This window comes from Drosophila grimshawi, unplaced genomic scaffold (genome assembly GCF_018153295.1).
Source record: "Drosophila grimshawi isolate 15287-2541.00 unplaced genomic scaffold, ASM1815329v1 contig_1377, whole genome shotgun sequence".
Lineage (NCBI taxonomy): Eukaryota > Metazoa > Arthropoda > Insecta > Diptera > Drosophilidae > Drosophila > Drosophila grimshawi.
The window spans coordinates 1,616,053-1,633,845 of NW_025062900.1; the positions used below are offsets into that span (position 1 = coordinate 1,616,053).

At 36.4% G+C, this 17,793-nt stretch overlaps 2 protein-coding genes across 2 annotated transcripts in view; both read left to right on the forward strand.

Annotated features, from left to right (window-relative positions):
- Positions 1 to 1,913: 1,913 nt before the first annotated feature.
- On the forward strand, positions 1,914 to 6,245 carry LOC6562633 (P protein). The gene is made up of 6 exons (XM_001989319.3): positions 1,914 to 2,334; positions 3,107 to 3,571; positions 3,628 to 3,812; positions 3,922 to 4,653; positions 4,715 to 5,041; positions 5,299 to 6,245. The coding sequence occupies exons 1-6, from the start codon at positions 2,073 to 2,075 to the stop codon at positions 5,971 to 5,973; spliced, it is 2,646 nt and encodes an 881-aa protein (XP_001989355.2). The 5' UTR covers positions 1,914 to 2,072; the 3' UTR covers positions 5,974 to 6,245.
- Positions 6,246 to 7,799: 1,554 nt separating this feature from the next.
- Positions 7,800 to 17,793, forward strand: part of LOC6562632 (P protein) — a 31,636-nt gene continuing 21,642 nt past the window's right edge. Inside the window, exon 1 of the mRNA XM_001989318.3 lies at positions 7,800 to 8,005. Coding sequence (XP_001989354.1) covers positions 7,815 to 8,005 — 191 coding nt within the window. The 5' untranslated portion in view covers positions 7,800 to 7,814. The remainder of the gene's footprint in view (positions 8,006 to 17,793) is intronic.

The window sequence follows — 17,793 nt, forward strand, 5'->3', positions numbered from 1 at the left end:
AGCCTGGAGCAGCATACGTTCTATTAACGCGATTAGAGGGCATTTCAGAACTGGTTCGAATAGGACAGTGGACAGTGGACAGTGGACAGTGGACAATGGCGCCAGAATCGATTACAGAAACATAGACATTAAATGCAGAGGATGTGACACTAATTGCATTGATTTAACAGGCCCTGCAAGCCATTCAACCATTCAGGCATTCAGCCATTTGGCCATTCAGGCAGTCAAGCTGGCTGAAAGGCAGACAGACAGGAGGCAATTGTGGCGACAACTGATAAAAGCGTTGCTCATCGAGCAAACTGTCCACGGAATACAATTTAAAAGGCAGCAGCAGCCTTATTGCAAAACTCGTTCGTTCCCAGTCAATAAACTCCGGAATTGGCCAGGAATTATTGGAAGCTACTCGCCTGGCTCTGATCTCCCTCTCTCTCTCTCTCATCTAAAATGGCTTTAGTCGCTTCGCGCTTTGCATTTTCAATTAGAACAAAATTATTGCTAATGAGAATTTAATTCGCACAAATGCTTACAGGGGCGGGACGGGGGCGGGGAATTGGGTGTGGCATAAATATTATTGATTACATCGCTTAGACAGGTCAACGAATTAAATGTTTTGTTGCAACTTTAAAGGTGTTATTGAAGAAATGAGAAGTAATCTTATGAGGGGATCCAAAGTAGTTTTCTGCATGAAACGCAATAATTTAGCATTTTGTTATGTACCCCAAGAAACGTGGATTTTAAATACTATCATCCTCTATAATAATCTTTCCATTTCTTTCTTTTATCTTTTATCTTCTATTAAAGAATAAATCTCATCTCTTTTCTAGCTAAAAATGTTTTGATAATGTGCAGATTTAAGCAATACCCTCACAACGCTAGGTTAATATATATAAATAAAAGAACAAAATCATTCAAAAAATAAAATAATTTCCCTGATTTCCCGAGGCACACACCAGTTGAGCTAAATTCACCTGTGTGCGAAGTACGGCTTTGCACCACTAGCAAAGTCACAAGCCCTTAGCGTTGCGTTGTGGTGAGTATGTTCATGCACACGCTGCTAAACAAAATTGCCGCTTGGTGGCGCTGCACCAGCCAAGGCAGGTGGTTGTCTGTGCTTAACGAAGCTTTAAACTGGTGCTCAAGGGTGGTAGTCTTTGATCGACTCAAGCTGACATTTTTGAGGATTAGAAAAAATTCAAAATGTTATTAAATAATCATTAAATAATTACAATATTTATAGTTTCGGCAAAAGGGCTTTCAATTTGAACAGCAGTTGCTGAGCGTTTTTTTTAAGGGAACTATGTATCTGCCTGCAAAAAGAGAACTATAAAAAATTGCAAATTATTTGCAAATTAAAATTATCGCCCAGAACTAAAGTGAACTGTATATGTTTGCTGATAAGCTATAAATATCAAGTGGCTGTTCAACTATATTTTGGTCTGTCATTATTAGATTTTTGAGACACACGTTTCGAGCAGATTGCTACGTGCCCAACAGCTTAATGTGCCAACCAGCCGTATGCGCAATTTTTTAGTGTTTGCTTTGTAGTTTGAAATGAAATTTGGTGAATGGGTTAAGAGCTGGGACAAAAGTTGTGAATAAGTAATTGAATACTGAAACGAAATGCTGACACGTCGTATAAAAAAAGCAGCTCGAAAGCTGGCTGGCCGATAACTTGTTGATAACAACGAATACGGCGAACAAAACACAGAAATGTGAAAAATCAGAGAAACAATATTTATGACGCAGGCGCCAAAACAAATCCTGGAACTGGAAGCCGAAAGCGAAAAGCGAAAGCGTGGAAAAGAACTGACGGAAAGAGGGAGGTGTGTGCAGCAGGGAGAGCAAACAATGGTTGGCATTCAATATTGAATGTGAGTGGGCTGGAATTGCGATGCTCGGGAAACCGCACAAATGTTTCAATTCTCGTACATCCACACAGCGCAGAGAACAGTCGCAACTTGTGAGCCCAGCGCGACAAACATGTCGTCCAAGTGCTCCGTTAATTAAAGCCATTAAATATTTAGTGAACAGTTTAGCTTCTCAGCTCATTAACTGCGTTGTTATTTTTTAACATGGGTCTGTTGGAGACATTGCGTCGTCTGACTCCTGGCAGTCCATCTCGGGGCAGCTGCAACATTGAGCTACAGCATCGAGTTGCTGGCGACAACAGCAGCAGCAGCAAAATTAAAACGAATCTCGCCGAGGGGCCAGCTCGGGTGGCGCCACTGGCTCAGGTCACGGAGCAATCGTTGCAGGTGTGGCGCACTTTGCCAGCGGAAATCCGACATGATCCCAGCATGGCCAGCTTTCAAATGGAGAACGAACGCATTCACGGTGAGTGAGGGAGGAGTTAAGGAGTTGCACTCAGAAAAAATTGATTGCCCTGCAATTTAGAAAATTGTCCTAAAAGATAAATCGTTCTAGACAATTTTCCTTCTTTTTAAAAGGGGTTCTGCAAAAGTATAGACAGGATTTGTTTACTTTTAAAAAATACAACAAATATAAATTCATTATTAAGAAATGCATTTCTGAGATGTTGAAAGGACTACCTATATTTTCACAAATAACTTTACAATAAATTAGCAAAATTTCCTAAATTTAGAAAGTCATTTTTATTTTTTAAAACTTTTTCTATATATCAGAAAAAGAGAGTTTAGCTTTTTTCTGTCTTAAAGTTTATGTTTATCTTAAATTAATTTTTATTATTTTATAATTTATCTAAAATATTTGTTATTCGAATATTTTAATTTTACTTGCTGATTAAGTTACAATTGGCGCCAAAAATACCGTAGATATTTTAAGATTCAAGGGCAGGTTTTTTCTGAGTGTATGCGTGGCTGCTTCTTCTAGTCAAATAAAAATAAAGCTTATCACACAACAATTGAATCAAATCAAACTACGCGTCACAAAAAACCGAGTCGAAATGTTTTCTACTTCAATTTGTGTCGAGCGACAATAACACAAATCGCAATCCGCTTAACAAGCAGCCAGCTAATCGAATATTAATCGCTGTCAAATCGATAAATTGACAATCACTTGACAAGGATTCAAATAATAGCCTCATGCATTATTTATATGTATTTTCTTTGGGGTGCGTGGATTAAAGGTTCCACGGCGTGCAACAGCGAGGCAGAGCCAGAGCCAGAGGCAGAGGCAGCGGAGCACGACATCGATTTGGGTGCCATTGAACTGGAGCCGGAGGAGGATGGGGCAAGTCATCGGCTGCAGCTGCAGTTGCAAGATGCACCCGGCTCCAGTTATGCGGGCTCCGATTTTCTCGACATTAAAATGAGACCGAGTGGCGAGGGTGATAAGAGCACCGATGATGAGGCAACCACAACGCACTCGGAACACGAACCGCATGCAAATGGACCCGGAAATGCCAAAAGTCAGGCCAGGCGCATCCATCACAGATCCAAACGTTCCAAGGAGCAACTGAAGCGGGATAAACACTGGAAGCGAAGTGGTTTGCTCGTCTTGTGGCTATTTACAGCTGCTGTGCTGATCACTGTGGGTGAGAAGCATCTGCTGGAGAAGATCGTCCAAGTGCCGCGAGGAGAACCAGGCAAATGTGGGTTGCAATTTAACTCATATGTGAATAGGGACTTAATCCTTGGAGTCTTTTAGTTTTCCAGCTGCAACAGAAGCCCACAGGGGACTTCAGACTGAGGCTGCTTGGCCCCTTCAAGAAGACCTCGACACTGCTCAGTGAGAATAAGGAGGACTCAAATGAAACCATCACTCCGAATTTTCTGTTTGTGCAACCACAAATATCTCAAAATGGTGGCAACAATGGCAGTCAAGTTTTTAAGGTAAAGTTAACATTTTATTACTAGTTTTAACCAATTTGGAATTTCAGAAAATACTTTGTAGTTTTTAGAGTGATTTATATTTAACTTTTACTTTCTGTTTCTCGCACAGAACATTTTGGAGCTCTGGCAGCTGGCTCTCGTTCCCGAGGCGCACTTGCCACAAGCAGCCGTCGCGGCACGCAATCGCACTTTTCACGTCAATGAGGAGCTGCAGGATCAACTCTCCCGCGAGGATAGCAAATTACGACTGCATATCTACAGCAATGTAGAACAGGATTTGGCCATTGAGTTGAACTACAATCCAGTGATTGTCAATACACGCACTGGGAGCATTCTGGCGGGGATTATCCTGCTGCTCTTCTATGGCCTGCTCGTTTGGGAGCAGTTGGAACGTCCCTTTGTGGCCATGATCTGTTCGATACTGTCTGTCACAGCGTTGGCCGTGCTCCAGGATCGTCCCAACATGGACGAGATGAAGGAGTGGATGGATATGGAGCTGCTCACGCTACTCTTTTGCATGATGCTGCTCATTCTGATACTGACGGAGACGGGCATCTTTGACTATTTGGCTGTCATCTGTTTTGAAATATCCGGTGGCAAAATCTGGCCAATGATTTACAGTCTCTGTTTGGTGACGTGTCTGGTTTCCAGCATGCTGGATAATATGACAACGGTGCTGCTGCTGACACCAGTCGCCATTCGATTGTGCGAAGTGATGCAACTGGATCCCATTCCAGTTGTGATGGGCATCATTGTCCATGCGAATATTGGTGGGGCTCTGTCGCCCATTGGAGATCCCATCAGCATCATCATCAGCACCAATCATTTTATTATAGATAATGTATGTTGAGAGTCGAGTGAAGATTGATCTACTTTAATATTTAATTATTCATTTCTTTTAGGGCATCAATTTCTTCACCTTTGTGGCTCATATGTTGCCTGGTGTTTTGCTGGCTGTGTTGCAGAGTTGCGTCTATTTGCGTCTCTATTATCGCAACATTGACACACTGCGTCTCAATGAGCCCAAAGAGTTGCGTGAGTTGCGTCGCGAGATTCGTGTGTGGCAACGTGCCATGAATGCGATTGCTGCCTGCTCCAAGGATGCCCAGCTGGTGCGTGGCACACTTCACGGCAAAGTGAAGCAACTGAAGCGGACGCTGAGGCGCAGGCAACAAGGCGTGGCATCCACTGAGATCTATGCGAATACGCTCGATGAACTGAAGCAGAAGGTAAGAAGTTGGATAAACTTGGTTACCACGTGAAACCCATTTTGGAATGAGTTATATTAGAATTCCGACGATTCTCTAGAGTCTACACTCAGAAAAAGAATCAAACTGATATTTAGACAAATGTTGAAATAATTTCTAAGCAAGTAGATTCGTTTCTCTGAGTGTAGAATCGAACTTACTTCAAAATGGGAATCAAATGGAGACGAAGTTTAGCCAATAGTTAATTGCTCTTACCATAAATAAACTTATCTTTACAGTATCCGATAAAGAGCATGAAACTGCTGCTGCAATCCTCTGGCGCTCTGATCTTCGTGATTGTGTGCTTTCTGGTACAATCGGTGCCACATTGGAGAACTCTGCCACTTGGTTGGGTTGCGTTGCTCGGGGTCATCCTGCTGCTGATTGTGCTGAATCGCGAGGATATGGAGCATTTGATACATCGCGTGGAGTGGACGACGCTGCTCTTCTTTGCCGCCATGTTTGTGATGATGGAGTGTGTGGAGCGACTTGGACTACTTGTCAGCATTGCTGAGCTAACGGAGCATGTGATCCTGGCTGTGAACGAACAGCATCGATTGACGGTGGCCATTTTCATGATCCTTTGGACATCGGCGTTGGCCTCATCGGTGCTGGACAGCATTCCAGTGGCAGCAATGATGGTCAAGTTGGTCAACTCGTTGGTTGCCAAGGAATCACTTGGTTTACCACTGCAACCCCTGGTTTGGTCTTTAACCCTGGGCGCCTCCTTGGGTGGCAATGGAAGTTTGTATGGCGCCTCGGCGAATGTGATCGCAGCTGGCATTGCCGAGCAACATGGCTATAAATTATCCTTTACCCGCTATTTGAGGACGATGCTGCCCATGATGTTGGGCCAGGTGACCCTAATGACCATCTATCTGATGCTATCCCATGTTGTCTTCAACTGGGATTAAATACTAACAACAAATGTTAATTAGCTTAATCGATCTATGTGTTGCCAATTTCGGGATATTTGATATCAACTGGAACTTTTAATTAAATATATTTATCACATTCAGTATTTGGAAAAGCGTATTCAATTCAAAGTTTGTCTTATCGTGGTTTTGTATAACTCTTATTGTCTTAGAAATGTAATCCGTTGAGTATAAATTGTTTAGCTCGTTAAATAAAAACTGTATAAAGTTGATGTCACCAAAAAGAAATATCAAATAAACTTGAGAACTTATATTCCAAATTTTAAATATCTAGCTTTAATATTCCCTGAAATCGACTTATCGAATCGACTCATCTTTTGATCTAGAACAAGAATATACCTTGTGGGATCGAAGATGTTTCCTTCTATCTTGACACGAGCTATTCATGGTAAATTAAATAACTAATCACAAATGCAGCTCTTCTTAGACCAAGTTCACTTCAAATCTGAATACTTGTACTGCCTGATTTTAATTGTTGCTTACACATCATCTGGTAAATATTCTTTAGTTCCCACATAAACCAATTTGATTGTTGATTTTGTGTGTGTGGAAACAGCTGCGTATAAAGTTTACCAGTGTTTTATTGAACCCTTATCTGTTCTTGCCACTGCGACTCTTATTACTCTTTCCATAAGTAAATAGTTATGAAGGGAAATACTTCAAGACTAACGTTTATTTATAGAGACACCCACTTGAACAAACACAGCATAGAAATTAGTTTCAAAGTCAACAGCTGGATGGAAGCACGCCATGACACTCCATAAGTATTAATAACTTTTCTATGTTCTAAATATAAATATAAAGTAAACATAATATCATGTGTAATAATTCTATAGGGAATTTCGATGGTATCCGAAAAAAACAATAAATATTTATATTTAGTGACGGTTATTGAATTGTTAATGACATTTGAAGTCAACTCACACTACGCAACTTAATAATTTATGATCATTTATTTAAGAGTTAATCGAACACAAAATAAGGAAATATGTTTGCTTTCCTCTTTTTATGAATCAAGATATTTAACGATCTTCAACAAATCTGTAGAAACATGCATACATTGCAAGGAAATAATAATTAATATATTCTAGTTAATTAATGAAGAAACAGAAGCATTATCATTATATTATTACTATCATCATCATTAATATTATTATTATTATTACTATTTTTATAATTATTATTAGAGTCACTGCGACCACTTGAATCCTTTGTTATTCTCCATTATAGATGAGTTATAGCCGCATCATAAATCACTTGTAATATTCATTATGACAAATTATGTTCATCAATAAATTCTCTTACATTTTGCTGAAGAGTTCTCATGAACTTGTGAACAATTTGTGGCGTGAAGGAAAGCACAACAATCAATTTGTCCGTCAAGTGAAAACAAATAACGCTTCTGGTAAGTGCCCCACTGAGATTAACACAACATTTACACAAACACACACATACAATAAAAGAATAACAGAAGCGGAAAAGAGAAATAAGAATGAGAGAGAGAGAAACATTTTGTTAGTTAGTTAGTTCCGCTTTCCACGCATTCCACGCGACATTTTCCCAAAAAAAATAAAAACACAATTTTTGTATGAAATCCACTTTGAGTTGAGTTGACAGTAGATGGCCGACAGAGGTCGCCACCGGTTGAAATTGCCTGTCAACGAAACGTATTTTAATTAAAAGAAAAACAGCCACAAATTAGTAGCTCAATTAGACAAGTGGAAAATGTGCGAGAAAAAGCGTTTCCCTCAGATTCTGTCAAGTGAAAAGTGTTTGTGTTTGTTGCATTTGTGAAAAGATATAGAAAAGTGGCCGCAAAAATGTCTGCGCCTTATGCATATATAAAGCCCACTTTTATGATAACCGATCACTCCGAGGATCCCTATCATCTGGAGCAGGAAACAGCTGAGGCGAACGATGACTACGATCCGGATGAGGATGAGGATCGCAAATCCAAGTTGCAGGACTTAATACATTGGCTGCACTCCAATGCCAGACAACGTCGTCGATGGTGAGTGGAAAATTTTACGTAAATTAAGCATACGCCTCGTGGCCAGCATTAATTTACCAGTACCCATTCCACTGGGGCTCAGGCACAAAGTTTTTCAATTAAACAGACCAAGCATATAATTGGTCTTAATGATATTGGCCACGCTACTCCGACGGCGTTGTTTTTTGTTCTTTTTTTTGTCATTAAGAACTTTTCATTTGATAGCATTTATGCGTGGGTTTTCTTTTACAAATCCCCTCTTTGTTTCGGTTTTTCGGTTTGGAAAATTCTAATTTTGTCTAATTGAGCTAATTGCAATCAAATTGTGCACGTTATTTATTGAGCCCAGCTTTGATTCATTTGCGTGCGTTTTTTACATTTTGATAAGGCATATTTTTATATATTATATATATAATCAGAAATGGGACGGAGTTCGAGTCTATTTTAGACGGAGTATGGAACCTTAATTTTAAAGTATATATGTATGTGATCTGATTGATTTTATAGTATTTATATATTTGATCTATATTAAAAGTTTCTGAGACGATTAGAGCAAGACACCTAAAATGTGGAATATAAGATTTTGGATACTTTATTCCACTTATCGATAACTGCGACCGTTTCGCGAATATTGATACAAACTAATACATTAAAAAATATAGCCTTCTAGTAAACATATAAAATACCATGATTTACTTTTGATCTACTGCAAGAATCTTAGATTGAACAACAACAAAAAGTATTTTCATTTTGATCAACATCCATCAGTGAGTTTACCAGATTATGAACAGCGTATCTCCCAGTCGACCCTCTCTTGTCTATGGCATTCCAACTTGTTTTAATTCTCAGTTGTAAGAATATACACAACTGATTTACGATTGTAGATTCATAAATAAGATAAACAGTTTCTTCTCTGAAACTTTGTTTCTATAATGCATTTGCCTTGTCTGTGTTTTTAATTAAAATAATCCGCAGAACAACTTGTCAATAATTGCTTCCAAGCAATTACTTAATGCAAAACTCACGTGTCATTTTGATGTACTTCTAATGAATTATGATACATAAAAAATGCTTATGCGACTGCATAAAAAAATGTGATTGAATTTAATTAAAGTTTTACGTCTCTATTTTTATTGACTTTGTAGCTCCCTTTGACGCATATAGTTCCAAGAATAGCTTATGCATTCGTAAATCTGTCTAAAATCTCTCCATTAACGTGACAAACAACAAATATACTTTATATGTGAATCGAACGAATAAAATATAAACATGACGCAGCAGATCGTAGAAATCTAGTCACGACAATTTATGGCGCTATAAATATAGCTCATAATACTATGCAGAGGGGACAAGAAAATTAAACGCCAGCTTTGAGGCCATTTAAATATCAATTTAGCCATTCGAGTGCGTTCGTTATCTTTAATTAAAAGTTCCGCTAAGCTCAAAAACTAAGCCGGCTGACTCAAAACTTAAATCTAATTGAGAAAGATTACAGCGCGGTTTTAATCAACTTTTTCTCAGATATTAATACCCTAAAACACATTCAAAAAGGTTAAAAGGGGTAAAACGCAGCTGTGGGAATACATGTAGCAAGCAGCTGGAAGCATATCTAAAATATGTAATAAATATAAAATATGTGAAATATATATAATATATTTATTTATATTATTCGATTTTGTATAGCAATGAAAGCATCAATTTTAAGCGCAGACCTTTTATATTAATATTTAATGCACAATGACATATTATTGATCAACAGCACAACTTTCAGCCAGATCGGTCAAGATACACCCAAGTTATAGCCTAAAATGTATTCTCATGCTTACATTTGGGTGTGCAGAAATGTTGCAAAGGAAACTTGAATATATTTAGTTTATTATAGTTGAGGGTATGTCGTAGTCAAGATTACGCCACTACAGCATTCTTACTAGTTTTTTACAAGTGTTGCACAAAATGTTTATAAGCTGTTTATATACAGAAAAATAGCATCATTAATATTTATAGCTATTAATTCTATTTAAGCTTCTTCAAAGTCATTTAGTTTTCAATAAGGGTGCAATTTTTGTTATTTTTGCCAAATGGGATTTTTTATCTGGTTTTTGGTCCGAGTTGTTGGCCTTGGCATTGACATATTGAGTACTTGTCTGGTGTCTGGTGGTGGAGTTGCTATCAATTTCATAGCCACACATAAAAGTCGTTAACAACAAGACACACACGCCCTCACACACACACAGACACTCGCGCGCACACACACACACACACATGCAGTGTAAGAGGCAATAACAATTACATTGTGATCAATTTTTAATGGGGAATAAGACACAGAAGCGACAACTAGAAAAAAGGGTGGACTAATATGATGATGACCAGGTGAACACAAGAGGTGGGGGCTTTATGGAGGGTAAGAGTAGGCGTGTCTGGGTCAATATGTCGTTGGGCCTTGGCCACGAAGTGCGCATGTGTGTGTCTGTGTGTGTTTTATGTGTGTTTAGTTTGCGGAAACATGTCAAACACGCTTTCTGCTTTCTCGTTTCCTCTTTCCACGTTTCTGCTTTCTGCTTTCGGCTTTTCCGCCCCCCAAAATGTACATGTGGGATTTCCGCTAAGAATTTTCCGTCAACGAGAAGGGTTTTAGGCCCTCGTAAAGCTGGCTAAGTGTGTGCGTGCCCTTTCGGGTTGTCTTGTGTATTAAACGCTATTCAAATAAAAATACGAATTAAATATATAAGCAATAAGCACTCCATTAAAACTGGTGTAAGAACTAAACCTGAATGTGAACCTTTTTTTATTTGAGTCAGGCTTTTAGGAGTATTTGGATTCGTCTAAAAAATTAATTTTTTTTTAGATGGGTAACTTTTTTTTAATAATTTATTTAAAACGATTTAAATAACTGGAAATGAAAGCAACAAGTTAAACAATATACATCCAAATTTAAAATGAAAAAAAGAAAAACAAAGTCTGAGGCTATTAAAATGTTTACTGCTCAACTTATTGTTCAACATTGGGGAAGTCCATTAAAAAATAACCAATCAGACAAAAAATGCCAAACGCAATTAGCAAATTAGCTAATAAGTAAGTGAAATGTTAGAGGTTTGAGATAAAAAGGAGAGTTAAGATATTTAGAGAGAAGTTTGAGTAACGATAGGCAAATGTCTGAATCGGTGGTAAGATAATCTTACTTAAATTATTATATTAGCATTTAGATTTAAGTTGTTAAGTTAGTCGACTCGTTTATCAATTAGGGCGCCATTTGAATATATTGTAAACTAGTTCCTCAGCTGCTGGTGTTTAAAATTGATTTAAATGTTTAAAAAATGGCATTGTTAAGGTATTTAATGTGAATATTATTCATATTATAATTAGAAACTTGCAAAAGGCATTTTATTTTCGAAATGTCTGCGTTGCCATTTTATTATCTTATGCTAAATTGGATTACAACTTAGTTGCCTCGGCTCGTTGCAGCTACTTGTTTGCCTCTGGTTGCCTTCATTATTGGTTGCTTATGTTTACAGAGCAAACAAACTTCGAATGCAAATATGAACAAGGGCATGAACAAGTGCACAAATGCTCAACAGCTGCAGCTCAGCAAAGAGCAAAGAGATATCACATGGCACATCACATGGCAGATTATCACATTATCACATGCCATATTATACGCACACTCATACTCAACTAAATGATGGCAAACTGTTTGAGCCTTGAAACACACACACACACACACACACAGGCATACACACACTGACACCCAGACAGACACACTCAGAAAAAAATCAAACTGAATTTTAGATATTCGCCATAGTTTTGGATCTACAGGTAACTCATCTTATTATTCAAAAAGTATATTTCTAAAAATCAGTGTCCTTCTTTTCTGCATTTTTTTAAATTTAGAAAAAATGTATCGAAGTTCTTGGAAAGGATTTTTTAAGAATCAGTATTTGTCCTTATGCTTTTTAAAAATGCATTTCATAATAAAAATAAACATTGCCATATTTTTGGATAGTTAAATAAGCAAGCCTTTCGTATTTTTAGAAATTTCCTCTCTTATATACACAAATACCATGTAAAAACAATCGAAAAGTTGCTAGTTTTAAGAAGATTTTTTTGCCGAGTGCACGCAGTTATTAAGTCACCGTTAGAGTGACAGACAGTCACCGTTTTTGCAGTCACTTCACATCTACTGCGCCTTTCAGTTTCATTATTGGCCCTGGGCCCCGTGCGGAAAATTGCAAAATAAAGGAGCGTAAATTCCACTTGAAAGCGACTTAAGTGACAAACAGCGCGTGGCTGTCGAAACAACAACAACAACTAAACGACAACTAAACAACAGAACAACAACAAACAACAGAACAACAACTCAACAGTGTTTGACTGATAAGATACCATTTCTTTTGGGCTGCACATCGCAAGATGAACTCTGACTTAAAAACAAGTTTTCAAATTTAAATCGAAAAAATGATCAACGCGCAAAAGCTTTGTCAATATTATTTTGGGGCTAAAATCAAGTTTTAATTTTAGAAAGATAAACTGAAATCTATGAATAAATTATAAATGCAAAGTTAGGCTGGAGCAGAGATCAATTAATTAAGCAGTGACATATTGCTTAGGGTCAAAACTGAGTAACTAAAAAGCCATAAAAATCTACAGGGTATAAACTGAGTGTATATAATGTAGTTAGCCCTTTGCTCACACTTAACAGGGTATATGCAGCCAGCAACGTGTAGTTAATATAATACGCATACGCCTGGGATACCAGGGATAGACTGGTACTCAAGTAGAGGCATGTGCCCCACCATTCACACACACACACACTCATATATATTTATATATATATATATATATATATATATATATATATGGATATATATCTATGTTTATGTGTATTGTCGCGTTCACAAGTGTTTTTTTTTTATTTTTTACTTCATTGTCGCAGTCTTTTTGCGCATTTTTTGTGAGACGTTTTTAGTTTTGTGTATTCAATAACACTTGAGCAAATTGAGACATCGAGTGAATTGAGATACACACGCACATCAAAAGTCGCCACACGCACACACACAGACACACACACACACACACACACACACACAGATGCAAATTTGTTTAAATTTATCTTTTATACGAGCTTATAAGCAGAATTAGAGCATTTGGGATTTAAGGCTTGAGCTATTCGGCGTTTTTTATTCAGTCTATAAATAAATGCAAGCCATTTTTTTTCTTTATTTTTTCTTTTTTTTGCTGTCAATTTGACAACATTTTGGCTCAATTCGGAGAATTTCGTTGGGGGATTTTTTCTGGCTTCTCTGCTCCCCATCGATTCGAGAAAGATATGAGCAACAGATAGGGGCACAAGTGTGTCCAAAATAACCCATTTCAAATGGGTGAATAGGGTATAATGCAGTTGTGGGAATGTATGTAATATATATTATTGATATGTGCAATTAAATAAAATGAGCGATCTCACAGACTATAAGAGCTAGGGATTACAAATTTCGAATATAAGTTCTCGTATAGGCAGATTAAGTTTATTTCATTTTATAGATAAATGCACCCTCTTTGTATTAATCTCCAATAGCATTAAAATCATTTTTAAAGAGACACCCTTCCTATTAATCTATATATTTATTTATATTATATTATTATTGATAAACTGCATAACTTTCATTAATATAACTAGAATATATTTAACAGTAGCTGCAGTGTTCTCAATTCTAAAGATATAGCTCAACATCTTGTGTATAATATGCCCAGACTTATTATTGGTCAACTGTACAAATTTCATAAAAATCTTAAAAAATTAGCTAAATATATATTCATATTGGGAAACTTTCATTAGCAAATTCTACAAATGTAACAGCTCTGTGCAGGGTATCTGCTAATCGAGTTCTCTTTCGTCCATAGCATTCTAACTTGTTTATTTTTTATGTTTTCATCTCCATCTCCATCTTATCGTTTTGAGATTTAAGTAGGAGAAAGGGGCACGACTTTATACACACTTTATTCGCATTGAATACAAATATATAATTTAATGTCTACATCATTAATGATGAGGACTGCCTCGTGACTGAAGTTAAAGGTAAACAAACAAAAAAAGGTATAGCTAAAAAATTAAAAAAAAAAAATGAAAATAATATGAATATTTTTAGAAAAGTATATTAAAAGGCAGCTCAAAATGAACAAACACTTGATATTTAAACAACTTATTATTTTCATGCTTAGCTTGTTGAATATTTGTTTTTCTCTTGTTTTGTTCTGCGTTTTTCGAGTCATTGAAATACATTATCAATATGCACAAGTGTATAAAAAAAAAGTATTTAAACGTATTGAATGCATATATGGACAGGTATCAGACAATGGCAGCTGATTAGTCACAGCTGAATAGACACCGCTTCGACCATTATGTAGGTACACATCTACCCCCCTCTCTCTCTCTCTCTCACTCTCTCAGAGTCTGAGGGCTGTTGAGAATCCTCTACAACGTTCAAGTTCAAGTCAAAGAGAAACACGCTCGCTGGAATAATAGACAGAGAGAGAGAGAGAGAGAGAGAGCGAGAGAGAGAGAGAGAGCAGCGCACATAGGAAAACATATTCAACAGCTTGATGCATGCATTGAAAGCCAAAAAAGAAAAAAAAAAAAGAAAAAAAAACCGATTGAAAGCTTCGCGTCACAATTTCCAACCATTTCAACTATCGGTCGCTTTCAATCGGCAAACAAGAATACGAACAACAAACAACAACAATAATAACAACAAACAAACGAACATCAAACAGCAACAAAAACCGGGCAAACTGGTTGAAACTGTTGGAGCCGCCACACGGAACACATCGCATCGCATCGCATCCGAGATTTATTCGGTTCCCAACTTTCGCTCGGAACGGACGTGTGCGGTTTTTTATCAGACGCTCTTTTGAGAGCTATTTCGGTACTTTTTTCGCTCAAATAAATAAACTATAAAAAAAAACATAGACCACAAAAAAATAAAGTTAAACAAAACAGAACACAAAATAAAATTTAAGCTGCGCAAATTAAAAACCAGTTGAATGTAAAACATTTAAAAAACAAAACAAAAAAACCCGCACACAACCGGAAATAAAGAAAAAAAAATACAAAAAAATAGTAATAAATTAAATAATAAAAAATATATCCAAAAAAAATAAATAAAATTTAGTGTAATTAAAGGCGTGCTTTTGAAGGCAATCGACTTAGTTGAATTTTTGGTCGCTGCTTGCGGAAATAAGTGTTGATTATGATTTATATTCTTGATGAGCATCGATAGCTGAGTTCATTTGCAGGGCAACCCTTGACCGAGCACGCCCCAGCTTAACTCCAACTTGTTGGCTAATTAGCTGTCAACAGTCAATCAAAATGTTTTCCACTAATTTATTTGACATAATGCATATTGGAACACGTGCCAAAGTTCTTTGTTGCAATTAGCTATTAAATTTATAGATTATAAATAAATATATAATTAATATGCCATGTGAAATATTAAAGTATGCACAGCTGCAACAAAGGTCCTCGTAACCTTTAAATAAGCTCATTAGCCAACATTCTCGAATCCAGTAGTGCTGACCCAGCTAATAAAACAATCAATAACCTAGTCAAATAACACTTGATATAAATAATTCCGATTAAGTTTGATGGCGTAAGAAAAAACACACCTTAATCACATAATATTAATTGATAGCTGTCTATATAGTGTGGTGTTGTGGTAAACCACGCAAATAAGTAATATTTTATTAAAGACTTGCGGCATCATTAAGAAAATTACAGAAAGTTCGGCAACCCACCAACTAACAAACCCATAAACACAAAAGGACTATTTTCAAAGACGCCCTCAAAAGTAGGCAATAGAAAAGTAGTCAACTGAACACTGACACACACACTCAGGCAGCCATAGGCAGACAGACGGACAGACAGACAGTTAGAGAGAACGACGGATAAACAGACAGACAGACAAACAGACAGACGGACGTACGCACTATTTGCCGACATGAATGGCTAAACATATTAAAACTCATGCAATTTTGAAGAAGTTTGTTCAGTTTTTTTGGTTAGAGTATTAAATGGACTTTCTTGGCATAAGTGCCAAAAATATTACATTTGACGTTGTTTCTTTTTTTATGAAAGTAAAATATATTTTCCGTTAATATTGCCACAAAGGCCTACGCTTAGCTATGATTTTATTACTTTGTGTAGACACATGTCTCTTTAAAATGTAATTTCAAATATTAAACTTAAACTTTAAAAAGTATATGCAGGAAAAAATTCGCACTTTCAAGGATAAAAAAATAACTAACAAAATTTACAATGATTTTAAAAAGTTGCAAAATAATCAAAAAGAAATAAAAAAATTTTAAATTAATATTATTTAAGGAATATGTTTTTTTTCCAATGAAGATAAATTTTTATATATTTTTGACACAATTCTTAAAATTATAAAATATTTTCCCAAAATATATACTTTCAAAAGTGCAAAAGATTTGAAATCTACGAATAAAATTATAGAAATTAAATTTCAATTTGTGGTGTGTGTCCACAAAAATTAATAAAGTCAAATTAGATATTTTTGCCAGTACGAATAATTATTGGGCGGTGTTTATATTGCACGTTGATTATTCTACATTAATTACATTTATCCAGAATGAGGCCAGCGAGGCACCGAGAGTGGAAGCAGAACCGTTTTGTGGCTTGGGAAAACACACTATGTGGCAGCAACTGAGTAGCGAAGCAAGACAGCTGCGGCAATTGAGCTGGGCAGAGGCAGCAACTCTCAGTCCCAAGCCAAATGCCCCATGGGAAGCTATAATAAAAAACGACTTAAGCAAGTTATAATCATGGCATAGAATAGACTTTGAATACTTTGCGGTCTCTTTATTTTTTATTTATATGGAAATTTATTTAATGGGGAAAGAGAGTGTTAAAATACTTAAATTCAATTTAAAAATAAAATTAAAGTTACAAATAAGATGTTGTCAAATTATAAATGAATAATTTCAATGTTATTCAAAATGAAAACATATAAAAGAAATGTCATAAACGATCCAACATTTATTGAAAACATTGGGGAAAAAGTTAGAGGGAGAAAATATAGAAAAGATAAGCCATCTAAAGTAGGTATATTGGGGGAAACTCACAATTTTGCAGAGCAGAATGCGTCGTCTTAGGTAGAAAAATATGTAGCATCGTAGGAATACATTTGAAAAACTCGGTTTAAAGAATTAAGTACATATTTTCCTAGGATATTACACCTGTTTCAGGCTAATCCTCAATCCTACATGGATTCTTGCAAATCGTTTAAGAATTACCTTAGAAGACTGCACAGATTTAGAGAGTCGGAATCCATAATTATATTGTAGTAATAATAATAATTTTAATATGTTATAATAAGTATAATACAAATATATAATATATTTATCAAATAAGAATTTAAATAATTATAATTTAATATAAATGAACAAAGGAAAGTTGCCTGCAAGTCTAAGTAAAGTGTATTTAAAAGTCAGCTCGGCTAACTTGGCATTAAGGAAGACCAACTTGTTGGCCATATTAAGCTGTCTGTCTGTCTATGCCTGTGTGTGCCTGTGTGTATATGTGCTTGTGTGTGGCTGTGTGTGTGTTTTGGCAACTTTTAGACTTGCTGACAAAACAAATTCTTTCATTTCGCATTCTCCTTTCATTTTGCGTAGGAGCAAAACTTTTCCATGACAGCAGCAAACTTGCTTTATTTTCTGTTTTTTGGGTGATTTTATTTTTGCACGTCTCGTTTACATTTCGACAGAATTTCATAAATTTTTTAACTGATTGCCAGCGG

What these genes read in the sequence shown, in the direction of transcription:
- LOC6562633 (XM_001989319.3), top strand. Translation starts at nt 2,073, where the DNA reads ATGGGTCTGTTGGAGACATTGCGTCGTCTGACTCCTGGCAGTCCATCT. An exon ending in GGAGAACGAACGCATTCACG is followed by an intron (nt 2,335 to 3,106) that starts GTGAGTGAGGGA and finishes CGTGGATTAAAG; the next exon opens with GTTCCACGGCGTGCAACAGC. An exon ending in ATCATTTTATTATAGATAAT is followed by an intron (nt 4,654 to 4,714) that starts GTATGTTGAGAG and finishes CATTTCTTTTAG; the next exon opens with GGCATCAATTTCTTCACCTT.